The sequence below is a fragment of the Mastigoproctus giganteus genome, chromosome 9, assembly GCF_048544385.1.
Source record: "Mastigoproctus giganteus isolate SK-2022 chromosome 9, ASM4854438v1, whole genome shotgun sequence".
NCBI lineage: Eukaryota > Metazoa > Arthropoda > Arachnida > Uropygi > Thelyphonidae > Mastigoproctus > Mastigoproctus giganteus.
In genome coordinates this window covers 119,575,094-119,588,653 of record NC_143583.1, presented here as the reverse complement: position 1 = coordinate 119,588,653, position 13,560 = coordinate 119,575,094, and the positions used below count along the sequence as shown (strand labels likewise).

At 39.0% G+C, this 13,560-nt stretch overlaps 1 protein-coding gene across 1 annotated transcript in view; it reads right to left on the bottom strand.

The window, feature by feature from the left end:
- The window catches only part of xmas (RRM_XMAS2 and SAC3_GANP domain-containing protein xmas), a 311,404-nt gene that overhangs the window by 248,969 nt on the left and 48,875 nt on the right, over nucleotides 1-13,560 (bottom strand). Inside the window, exon 3 of the mRNA XM_090380957.1 lies at nucleotides 9,248-9,347. Within this exon, the coding sequence (XP_090237083.1) occupies nucleotides 9,248-9,347 (100 nt within the window). The remainder of the gene's footprint in view (nucleotides 1-9,247; nucleotides 9,348-13,560) is intronic.

Genomic DNA, 13,560 nt, shown 5'->3' with positions numbered 1-13,560 from the left:
TCACACCTGTCTTACGCAGCAATGTAGTGTACCGTATCACCTGTAGGGCCTGTAACAGTTGCTACGTAGGTGAGACATCGAGACGTCTCCAGGATCGCCTCACGGAACACGACAGAGCAATCCGGCTTGCCGAAACTGACCAGTCCGCGCTTGCAGAACATTTTTGGGCTACCAACCACGATCTTGACCCCAAGCGCGACTTTGAGATAGTGGACCACGCGCGACACTTTCGCCACCGCCTATGGCTAGAGTCACTAAACATAATGAACAACCCTAAGGCATTAAATCGCCAGAAAGGCATGCGTATACATCCAATCCTGGAGACAACCGTTTTATTGATGGATGATCACTGGCGCAAGGCAGCACACGTCCGTGCTACAACAATGACGAATGAGTAACGTGCCACACTTTGCTTGTAATGTATTCAAAAATTCTGTCAGTTGAGAAAGGGACACGAGTTCCGAAAGCTACTGGAAATATTTTATTTTATTTTATTTTATACTGGGTATACTTTAAATAAATATCTGTTAAACTATGGACCCCAGTACTCCAGGCCCATTTGTCACTAAAAGAAAATAATATAGATATCTTGGTACTCCAAGAACCCTACACACACACACACACACACACACACACACACACACACACACACACACACACACACACACACACACACACATGGGTAGGGTTCAAGGGTATCCAAGAGGCTACAAAATAATAGAATACACACGAGGTGTCCCTTCTACAGCAATAGTGGTCAGAAATACTGACCATACAGCCACAAAGGTGGGTCACCTCTGCTCAGAAGTGCAGTCGGACAGTTCTATATTATATCTCTTTATACAAGACCAGGCAAAGACATAAAGCTTACTACAGATTACTTTCATAGTGTCTGCTGATGTCAACTGCCGGTCAGCATTATGGCACAGCCGTACGGAAGACAGACCAGGCACACACAATGCGCAAATATTATCAGATTTTATAGCCACCTTACCTTACCCTTTCAAGTGTGTGTGTGTGTGTGTGTGTGTGTGTGTCATGGTGGCTCCTAGGCAGTAGCCCATCTCCACCTACCCTTTGAAGTGATAAATCAACCTAATAACTTGCTAACTTTTAGTAGTACCATGTGGGAGAGTGACATTGATGTCACTCTTGCCACCAATTCAATAGCCTATAAAATTACAGACTTGTATGTCCAGCCAGCCTGGACCACATCAGATCATACAGCCATCACCTTCAAACTAAACAAGCAATTATAAACAACCCAATACTCCTTGTTGGATATCAAAAGGTATAACCTTAAAATGGCAAACTAGCAGATTTTCACAGAACATACAGCAGCTGAGCTGCAAAAACAGGAAAATGAGTGGTCTAGATCAGGCAACTGTAATCCAGATGAGTAAGCACTGACTGTGACAAACACGTTAAAAAAAAACAGCAAACCTGTCTATCCCACGGAAAAAGCCGAGGAAGCAGGCAATCCCCTGGTGGTAACCCGAACTGACTATACTCAGGAGAAGGGTACACCAGGCAAGGAGAAATTTTCAAAGAGTCACAAAATGAGGTGGATGCACTGAGAGATTCTTATAGAACTTTCAGGAATCAGTATACAGCCCTCATAAGAGACAAGAAAAAGGAATGCTGGAAGCACTTGGTGGAAACTACTGGAAATAATATCCCTTGGGGGGATTGTCTACAGAATAGTGACCAACAAGCTGCCAAGAGGAGATATCTTGGAAACCATTGTCAAACCAGATGAAACCCTAACTCTATGTTGCGCCGATTCTGTAAATAACATCCTAGACAGTATTATTCACACTGAAACTGGGGATCATTCCCCCACCCAGCTGGACATTACAAAAGAAAACACTGAATATGACAATGCGAATACTGAACCTCTGTTTACTACACAAGACATAGAAATAGCACTATCTAAAACCAAAAACAATAAATGCCCAGGTTTTGACCTCTTAGAGGTTGAGATTATCAAAAAATTAGCAGAAATAACACCAGACAAATTAATAGCACTATATAATAACTGTATGACAAAAGGTATATTCCCAAAAACATGGAAAAAAGCTGTGTTAAGATTAATTCTCAAAAACCCCGAGAAACCCCCTACTGATCCCAAATCATATAGACCATTAGCCCTACTCCCTGTACTATGGAAAATATATAAAAGACTAATATATAGCAGATTAGCTCAATACTATACGAAAGCAGGTTTACATCCAACAATCAATATGGTTTTAAGCAGGGCAACTCTACAGAGGATGCTACGCACCACCTATTGACAACAGTTAAAAACTCAGAGGAGAAATATATGCTGGCAATCTCTATTGACTTTTCTGGGGCATTTGAAAGGACACTAGGTGGAGTCTCTTAAGGACACTAGGCCACCACTCTGGTGGCCTAGTGTCCTTAGGAGACTCCACCAGGGAAATGCCTCACAAAACCTCTGTAAGCTACCTTACAGACAAAAGTGGCTCAGTACACACAAGGTTCCAGGAATTGACACGCCCTGTGAATAAAGGTTGCTCGCAGGGTACAATCCTTGGCCCTTTCTTCTGGAACGTTGTTCTGGACGAATTTCTGGCCTTGGATCTGGGTCCATAGAAAGCCTGGCCTTTGCAGATGACATGATTTTCCTTGTAAAAGATAACCCGCAAGTGGTTGTAGAGCAAAGAATCAAATGCCACCCCCTTGCAGTTGCAGGAGTGGGCACAAATGCACATGCTCAAAATATCGTCTGAAAAAAAAAAAAACAAATACTTCTAAAAGGCAATTTGAACACAAGAAGACATCCACAAATCAAAATCAACACAATTACTATAAAAATGGTAACAGAACTAAAATATCTTGGAGTGGTCTTTGATTCAAAATTAACTTTTTACTCCCATTTGACCTACTTGGCGAAGAAAGTGAGAAATTATGCAGGTGCGATTGCCAGGATCAGTCGAGCAGACTGGGGGCTCAAAAGAAAGACCCATGCAATCATATACCATGCAACGTTCCTACCAGTTATTCAACTATGGAGCTGGTGCATGGTTCACCCGCTCGGCCATAGTAAGAAATAGGAATAAATGAAAATCAATTAGAATTACAAAGAATTATGAAATTAGAATTACAAAGCACAATACTTCTCACTGTTACCAGAGTATGTCGCACAGTAAGCACACTTGTGCTACATTTGCTGGCCGGAGCTCTCCCACTTTATCTGGAAGTAGCCAAAAGAGGTTTATATTACAGACTTAAAAAGGGCATACCCACAGAATTTCTGGGGATAGCCCTTGATACAGCCAACACTTTCAACACTGAAAGAAAAAGAATAGCCACAAAACTCCATGAGTTATGGAAAACAAAGTGGGAGCAGGAAACCAGAGGTCTGGTTACCAAATGGTTTCTGCCATGGGTGTCAATGGGTAGCCCAAAGCCAACTAAGTGGTATGACCCTGGACTTTTTACAACATTTATATTGACAGGTCACAGCTCCCTAAAGGTGAAACTAACCTGTCTCGGGCTGACTGATGAGCCAAACTGCATCTGTAGAGAGAGTGAAGACTGGGCACATATTCTATATGAATGTATAATTTATGACATCCCCAGAACAGAGCTAATAATAGCACAGATGGGCCCCTTTCCCAGGGGAGAAGAACATCTGTTCATCATAGAAGAGGAAAAACTATAAAGCCTTTACAACCACAGAAAGCATTCGAAATGCGCAGAGTTATCCAAAGAAGGGCAATTCAGCCCCCTGGCAATTAAACAATAATCAATAGTAAAATTCACCCATGTTTCCCACTAAGCCCAGATGATGACTTGAAAACTGTCAGGATAGCAATATTCTGCATCCTAACAGAAACCTAACATGACAAAACCTGATTGACATGGGTACTCCCCCAAAGGACTACCCTGCCAATTGTAGGAACCTGGGGCACATCAAATGAGGAACCATGTAGGGGAGGGAGATGTACAGGTAGCCAGGGAAGTAGATTAGTTGAAAAATATCAGTAAGCTAATAGCAAAGGGATGCAATGTAGAATGAAAGAAGAATGAATGAGAATGAAAGACAGAATGAATAGGCTGGGCACAGAGTGAATTGGGAATTATGGTAAAAGGGAATAAATGTCAATTTTGGTGACAGAAAGAGTGCCACAGCAAGAGGGAAAGAGAGAGTGAATGAGTGCTATGGTGAATGGGAATGAGTGGAAGAGCAAATGTAATTGGCTGAAAGAATACAAAGTTAATAATAACTTACATTACTTTATATATACTAACAACACAAACACTATCATTGCATTCTCCCCTGGCCTGCAAAAACTTGCGGCTAGGCCTGCACCACAACTGAAGAATAACAGTAAGTTGAGGTGCCCAGAGAGTGCAGTGCAGAAAGCAAGAGTCGATCAAATGAAATGAAAGCCAGAAGAATGAATGAGAGTGTAAGTGTGTGAGAAAAAGAACACCATAAATGTTACAGTTAACCCTCCTATTGTGTTCGGGTCAATATGACCCAGTCGCCTTCTTTTAATGCTCATAAATCCTATATTTATTTAGCATTAGTAGAGGCATATGATGCAAGAAAGCAAGCTTATTCAGCATCAGCCAAAAAAAAAAAAAAAAAAACAACCACTACTCCCATTTCACCCCTCCATTTGTTCGAAATACCTGTCCAGCTGAGCCTTAAATTTGTTTAGGCTATCAACTTCAATAACAAGCGATGGAAGTCTATTCCACAAACCAACTGCCCGCTGGCTAAAGGTAAATTTCCGCACATCTATCCGACATCCGTCCTTCCTCAATTTCAATTTATGCCCTCTCAGGTGATTATTCTGAGCAAGAGGAAGAATCCCATCGGCATTGAGCATGCTCAAGCCATTCAAAGCCTTATACACCTCTATCAGATCACCTCGCCAATGCCTAGTCTCCAGGCTCTGTAATTTGCAAAACTTAAGCCTTTCTTCGTAAGAGCAACCCTTTGTTCCATTCACTAATCTTGTTGCCCTTCTCTGTACTCGTTCCAGCAGCTCTACATCCTTCTTGAAATGAGGCCTCCAGACCTGTATACATTACTCAAGGTGTGGCCTGACCAATGCCTTATACAAGGGAATAATCACATCCCTGTCCCTGCTAGAAAAATTCCTGTATATCATTGACAAGACACCATGAGGTACTCTTGCAGCTCGTCTGCACTGCTCAGAGAACTTCATATCTGCCTGCACAATTATCCCCAGGTCCTTTTCATTCTCTACCACTGTCAGCCACAGAGTTGATACGTTGATCTGGGGTTACTGTTTCCCATATGTAGTACTTTACATTTGGCGCCTCCGTAGCCAGGTGGGAAGGAGCAGCAGTGCGTAGCACACGCTTCTTGATTAGACCGGGGTTCAAGCCCGTCACCACCAAATACGGAGGATGCGGAAAGGTCAGGGAATGACCACCGCATATCCCGGAGCAATATGGCCTTAGTTGCTAATGCTCCTAAAAACTAAATAACAAACAAACAAAACTTTACATTTGTCAATGTTAAACTTCATTTGCCACCTCTCAGCCCATCTGCTCAACCTTTCCAGATCCTGTTGCAGCAGCATAGTATCAGTAGTGTCCTTAACAACCCTGCCAACCTTTGTATCGTCTGCAAACTTGGACATTAAGCCTGATACACCATCATCAATATCATTTATAAATACAGAAAACAACAATGGACCCAACACTGAACCCTGAGGAACTCCACTAATAACATTAGTCCACATTGAGCAGTGTCCATTGATTACCACTCTCTGTCTTCTGCCACTCAACCATCCCTTTATCCATAGCAGCAATTTGCCTCCAATGCCACACTTCTCCAATTTGTGCAGCAGTCTTCCATGCGCAACAGTATCAAAAGCCTTTCTAAGATCCAAATATATAATATCAAAGTTATTCCCTGCATCCAGTTCTTTTGTGACTACATCATAGTATCCAATCAAATTGGTCAGACAAGACCTGCCCTTAACAAACCCATGCTGTGTCTGAGCTATAACTGAATTCTTGTCCAGATGATCCTGCAGTGCTTCTTTAACTAGTGCCTCCATTAATTTTCCTGGAACCGAAGTTAAACTAACAGGTCTATAATTACTTGTGTCAGCCTTTGATCCTCCTTTGTGAATTGGGGTTACATTTGCACATCTCCAGTCCATGGGTACCTCCCCTGAGTCCAAAGAAGCTCTCATAATTATGGCTAGGGGTTTGCTTACTTCCTTTGCTGCCTCCTTTAATATAACTGGATAGATCCCATCCACCCCGGGTGCCTTTTTTATGTTTATCCTCAACAATTTCTCCTCCACTTTCCTCTCAGTTATTAGAAAATCATCTAGCTCACTGCCAATGTTTACTTCACCTACGACATTTCCCTTCCTGAATAACTCCTCATGTGTGAATGTAGATGCAAAATACTCGTTTAGATTGTTAGCCACCTGAGCTGGATTATTTAAATTTTTTATTTAAATAATATTTAAAGCAGCAACAAGATATTTAAATATCTTGTTGCTGCTCTATGACTTTTACTAATTTACCCTAATAACGGAGTACCTAGATTGACAAAAAAAATTTTACAGTTAAGTTTTTTTATAAATGTAATTGTTACACTTATTGTGCTCGGGTCAATATGACCCGATGATCAGTTTTGTTAAAACTTAAGGAACGAGAAGCAAAATGATCGTATTTTATTGGTTTTGTTTTATTTTCATAGAAATAACTTACATTACCATGTTTCTTGAACAAGTTTAAAAATGTGCACGTGGTGAATGACAAGTTGATGCCGGTGGGGACTTGTTGGTGCCTTCTCGCATATATCTGCCAGTGTTCACTTGTGTGTCAGTTTCTTGTTAAACGTCAAGTTTGGTGCTACCCTAAGGGTCAACAGTATGAAGAAATTGTTGAAGACGTGTACTAAGAGATCATTGATGGACAGTGAAATTGAGAATCTTTTGTATGTTTCTGATGGTAATGATAGTACTTCTGAAGTAGAGGACCATTCATCTGAAGCAGAGGTGCATAGGGAATCGGATGATGAAGAAGTGGAACCTATGATTTCAGATGAAGTTGTTTTGGCTAATTACATAACCTCAAAAAATGGCAATATAGTGTGGAACTGCAACACATCTAATCAACAAGGAAGAATTTCATCAGAAAATATTATTATGTTGAATCCTGGACCAACAAGGTACGCTACATCTAGAATATATGATATAAAATCCTAATACTGCTTATTTTTTATGCAAAAAGTTGTAAACTTAATTTTGAAGATATCAAATTTAGAAGGAAAAAGAATTTATGGTGACCAGTTGCAAGAACTAACAGTAGTTGAATTAGAAGCATATTTCGGCCTACTGCTTTAAGTTGGAGTGTATAAATCTCATGGGGAGGCAACCTCCAGCCTATGGGGATGGAAATGTAGGTTGCCCTATATTCAGGGCAACGATTCTATGTAATTTCGCAAATAATTCGCTTTGACAATAAAGGAACTCGATCACAATGGTGCCAGACTGATAAATTAGCTGGCATACGGGACTTGTGGGATAAATAGGTTGCAATTCTACCTACAGTCTATAATGCTAATGAAAATGTAACAGTAGATGAGCAACTGATACCTTTTAGAGGCCATTGCCCATTTAGCCAGTATATAGACAACAATTATAAGTTCAAGCATTTCTGAAATAAATAGTTTAGTGTAAAATCATGTTGGATGCTGAGAATTTTTGCTTTGTTGAATAGAAAGGTGTGGCCTTCACTGATTGCATGGAATGCAAGTTCCGAAGCTGAGCAGCGGGATGAAAGGACAGATGTTGAATGTTGTTTCATTCTTGTATTGAGTGTTACAGCGAGTCAATTCCTGCAATCAGTGAAGGCCACACCTTTCTATTCAATGAAGCAAAAATTCTCAACATCCAACAGGATTACACTAAACTATTAATTTCGGAGATGTTTGAAATTAAATTACATCAAAAATTCAATCAATGTACATCGCCCCTACCCTATATCAAACTCTTCTTCCTTCATGTGCATGCATTAGGATTGCAACTAATCTCTATGCTATAAAATTCCATCGCAACACCCACTTCAGGGAAATAAGAAAATTTTTTAGTTTCTTAATGTTTCAGAGGAGTCTAAATGTTTTTTATATTTTAATATTAGTTTCTAAAGTGTTAGTACTGATTCATTATTTATTTGTTTTCAAAGAATTTAAACTGTTTTTAAAATAAGGAAGTATTTTAAAAATAATTACATTATCTCACTCAAAGATTAGGGTTGGTGATTCTATGTATTTTGGGGTCAGGCTAGTGGTCCATGAGCCTCCGATTCCGGGGTGCATTGGATCATTGATTTTGTCTACGAGGGTGTGGAATACATGTAACCTATTTGTATAGTTATCCAACAACAGAGGGTATCAGCACCGAAGTGTTCTACAAGAGATCATAGAAGTAATTCCTCCATTTCTTAACTAATTGATCTATAACGTAGAACGTATAGAGCCTTTGCTGCTCTGTTATCTATTAACACAATACTAATGGAATGCAAAAATTCAGTGTCATCAACAAAACATTTTTTAATATTTTTTGGACTACTCTTTACACCATAAACCACTGGAGGGGCAGAATTTATCACACATCACAGCGAAGTTACCCATCTTGTGACAAGCTGCAGACTGAAATAGTATTTTGTGTTGAATACAGAAAAATATTCATTCTACTTCCATTAAAATTTGTCAAGAAAAGATTAACATACAGGCTATGCACAAAACTCTTCCATGCTTTTAAAATTTATCTTCCCTTTATTTTCAAAACAAACTTATTTGCAGAACTTGCGTATCATAAGTTTCACAAGCTTTTATTCATAATATGTTTTGAAAATAATCATTAATTTTTTGTGCACATTTTCTAAAATCCAAAGCTGTGACTTCAATCTTTTCCCTCTCGTGTTTGAAATCTAGTGTTGTGTGTGGCTACATAAAGAACATTATCTCTTTAAAACATGTCCATTAAGAAATTAACACATAAAAAGAGTTCAAAAAGTTGGGTGGGTCAAACAGGATTGTCAGTGCCCAAAGATAAGTGCCTGTAGGTACCAAGTTTGGCTACTTATAAGTACCTGCACTTGGCCTAAGATTTAGCATGTCGTGTTAACTGCACTGAAATTACACATATTCTACTGCAGTCTACTAAAATTTTGTTATAAAGTTATCACAAATTATCATGTGTGCTTAAATTACCTGTGTGCTTTTGTGGTGCTGATGATGTCCAAAAAATTTCAACCTCAGGAAATTCTTCTGAAATAATCCGCCCTTCTCTTTTGGCTAATTCTGCAGATGCCTTCAAAAAATTAAATAACAAAGGGGATTACACAGGAATAAAGTTTAAAGTAAAGAAACATGACAGCAACTGAATATTACTTATTAAAGCAATGGAAAATTTTATTGCATTTCAAAATTTTGCAAATTCAGTTTTCATGAGAAGAAATATTCTTTTGCAATTGGAAGAGTTAAGATTGAATAACGGATGAATTGGCGGACTGTACCCTTTAATTTATATGGAATAGTATGTTATTTTTTATATAGGAACAGAGAAATTTCTTTGCAGAAGCAGACTTGGTACTCTTTTCCTTTATGGGTGGGTGTCCACTTCTGCTTAAGGCAAAAGTGGACACACCCACACCAGAAAAACAACTAAGGCTTCCCCGCCAACTGTGTCGGCAGGAAGCCTTAGTTGTTGTTTTTCTTGGGTTTGATCCCGAAATAACACCTTCTTACACCTTGGTTTTGCCAGTTAATATGAGTACCTTTTGTTGAGCTCACTGACTGCTGGTGAATTGCTGTTCCCTGAACTGTTTATCTTTTGGATATTACTGGCGATGATCAGTCTCGAAGATGTGATGCTCATCTGCGGACAGTGTCTCTTCATCAGTTTCTGTTGTAGCCTGCTTGTCCAGCCTGTTGTGCTGTAGCTGACTTCGGGATGACCATTGCACAGTATAGTTGGTTTGTCATGTGCTAATTGAATTAATTGATATGTACAATGTTTCACGTATATAAGAATATTGTTAATATTTGTATATTGTACTATGTCTATATGTATAGTGGATTTGCCAGATTTTTTTGGCTAAGGGCCGCTTTACTCAATAAATGAAAAAAAAAAAAAAATTATATATGAATGAATTTCAGCACAAACACAGTTCTAGAATAAAGAACGGAAGTCAATACGAGCAGGTCTGGAATAAGGGCCTGAAATTCGGTAAGTTATGTGGGGGAGGGGACATCAGAAGAAGACAAAAAATGGCCAGCATATGTGAAATCAAAAATGTGTCATTAAAGTTTCTATTTTATTTTTTTATTTATTATGAAAACCTCAAACACAAAAGGTATTAGAACCACTAATACTTAGTACCATATGTAGGCTGAAAGCCAGACAGAAGATCCTTTTTTTTTTTTTAAATAAGAGAGTATTGTAGTTCAGTAGGACTGAAGTGAACTAAGTTTTCTTCATCCCATTTGAGAATTAACTGGATATCAGCACTTAAGGAATTGGTGGTACATATTGAAGAAGTTGATGCCATTTGTTGATGCCAAAAAACGGATAGGATTTAAATCCTATCCGTTTTTTGCTAGCATCAGCAAAAAAATGGATAGGATTTCCAGTCAGTGTAAGGACATAATATACAATAGGAAGAGAAAGAAATTAAGTTTTGGGGAACACCAGTATTAGTAGAGCATTTAGGAGACAGCAGTCTACCATCACCATAGTGAGCAGTCAGATAGAAACTGGATAACCAATTGCTAAAAAACAGTAGGAAATCCATGTGATCGGAACTTGTTTAGAAGACATTTAAAACAAACATTACCAAAAGCTGTACAAATGTCAAGAGTTACTGTTTGAGTTTCACCAAACTTTTCATTAATTGAATTTGTTCAAAGGTGAGTAAATGATGATATACTGGCTTATATTAATAAGCCAATATTTCACTAGTGGGTCAACAGAATCCACATTAGTAATCATCAATCAGATAATTTAAGAGGTAGTGTTCACAGATTTCTCTATTACTTTGGAAAGAGTAGTGGTAATACAACTGGGCAATAACTGGAAAGGAGAGATTTGTTATCCTTTTTAGAAACTAATTAGAGTAAATTTCCAAGAAGAAGGAAAAAAAAAAAAAAAAAAAGTGTAATAAGACAGTATAACGAGGCAATACAAAATAGGAGCAAGCTCAGCAGGACAGGTTGTGAAAACAAATAGAGAAATATCATCAGGACCTGGAGCTTTCTTGGGATCTAGATTATTCTGAATTCTTGAAATATGCCTCTGTCAGAAGACCATGGCAGGCATTTCATGGTGTATATTGATATCACAAGAAATGTTTTACCAAGATCTTTGATTCCAATTTTTTATGAAAAGTATGATGCCACTCAGTAGCTATATCTTTAGTTGAGCATACGAAACTATTAGTTTGTAAAAGAGAGGCGGGAGTACAAATAGATAGATGTTGTAGCCAATAGCTTTGGCAAGAGACTAGAATATTCAACTACCATTTACAGGAAGCAAATTTTATACTCTTAGCAGCCTTCCTGTTTAAAATTCAATTTGAGATGATTAATAATTATTTCACGATTATTGAGAGTTTTTGTGTAGGTAGAAAATGAATCTGAAGATTTGCATACAAGCCAATTGTGATACGTTACAATGAGACAGAGATTTTAAGCTAGTAAAGATCAAAAATAGTACCACCTTTGAAGTGAAAGGAATCACAGAGCAAACAATTAGAGCAACTGAGATCAGTAAGCAAGTCAAGAAAGTCAAGTTGCAAAGACAGGAAGTTAAAGAGCTCCAAGTGATTAATGGAGTTGGGAGAACGGTACAGAGACCAGATGAATTTGACACAACGAGGTAGAGAAATTTTAAGCCAGAAAAGATTGAAAAGAGGAGATTCCAAATTACCAAGTCTCTGACAGGGAATATCGGAACGGAAATATGCACAAGTACCACCTTGAGGCAAACGGAAACATACAGCGAATAATTTGGGCAACTGAGATGAGCAGTAGTTTGGTCCTTGAGGTTGTCACAGACATTCTGTCAGATATGCCAGACAAGCTGTGCTTGCTACCTGTGAGTCTAAAACGCTGATGGAACTGATATTCGGGTAACACTCAAGTCAAGTGGACCCCATTTCGGCGAAGTGCGGATGGTCTGCGACAGCCAAATCCTCTGCTTGCACCTTCACGATGGTGGGACTGTTAGTAATCCTGGGTATAACCTCCATGCACAAGTACATGGTGGGTGACCATCCAGGTGTGAACCAACGTAAGCAGGGGTCGAGGCGTAGCACCCACACCACATGGAGAAACGCCGACCCTCTATGTTACCAGGCAGTACTAGGTAGTAGATGACTCCCATCAACCGGTGCAATACCACCACTTTGATTAATGGAGGCTTGAAGTGGTGGAAACCATGTTCAGTCTCTAGAGCAGGGGTGGGCCACATCCGGTCCGCGACGATGTTGAATCCGGCCCCCCTCGGTAAATGCATAAATATCGAAAATCCATACCTGACTACACTCGCCGTAAACGTTCGGCTTAATTCGGTTCAATCGGGAATCGCGGCCAGTACAACAGTAACCAAGTGATTCTAAGCAGCGTCAAAGAGTTATTTCCTAATTATTATTGTAGCATCGATCGAACGAAGTTCCTTTGGGTTTGACTTCTTATTGAAAAAAATAATATTGGTGCGAGATATTTTATGTTTTATGCCTTTTCTAATTATTACAATTTTTAATTTAATATAATTTATAGCCCATAAAATGAGCCAATTAAAAAAAAAAAAGAAAATTTGATGCCGAATGCTGCATTTTCAATGATAATTGGACATTCATATATTTTTTTTAAAAATACATTAATAATTTGGTAATTCGAATAATATAACATTTTTTAGGTTCTGATTTTTTTTAATTAAATTGTTCAATCTATTCCGGCCCACATCATGATGCGAAAATTTCATTCGGCCCGCATCATGGTACGAAAATTTCATTCGGCCCGCTGACGAAAAAAGTTGCCCACCCCTGCTCTAGAGCTAAGTTCCAGCCAACCCTTCTCCATCATGCAGTATGATTGATGACTTTTGGGGTTATGATGAACATTGTGGTGAGATCCAATATTCCTTACATTTCGAGGGTACAGCTCTAAAACAGTGTTTGCAGGCCAGCCGCTAGTTAGTACACCGGACCGAACCTATTGGTAACTCTCTAGGAGGCTTCCGGCTCAGCTAGTGTATAATCTTGCTACCTCTATTCTGCCAGATAGTGACTGGAGGGAGTCCGAGTAGTGTGTATGCAGGAGGCATTGTTGAGGCCACGTTATGTCAAGGATCTCGGTATATTCTTACCACGTGTACGCCATATATTAATGACCTTCTTCCATTGACTGGAAATCCTATCCATAGTTTTGCCGATGATAGCACATTGCATTCCACTTTTCATTTTGAGAAACCTTGTCATGCTCAATCAGCTTCAACTTCTCAAAAAATCTGCTACTAATTCCTT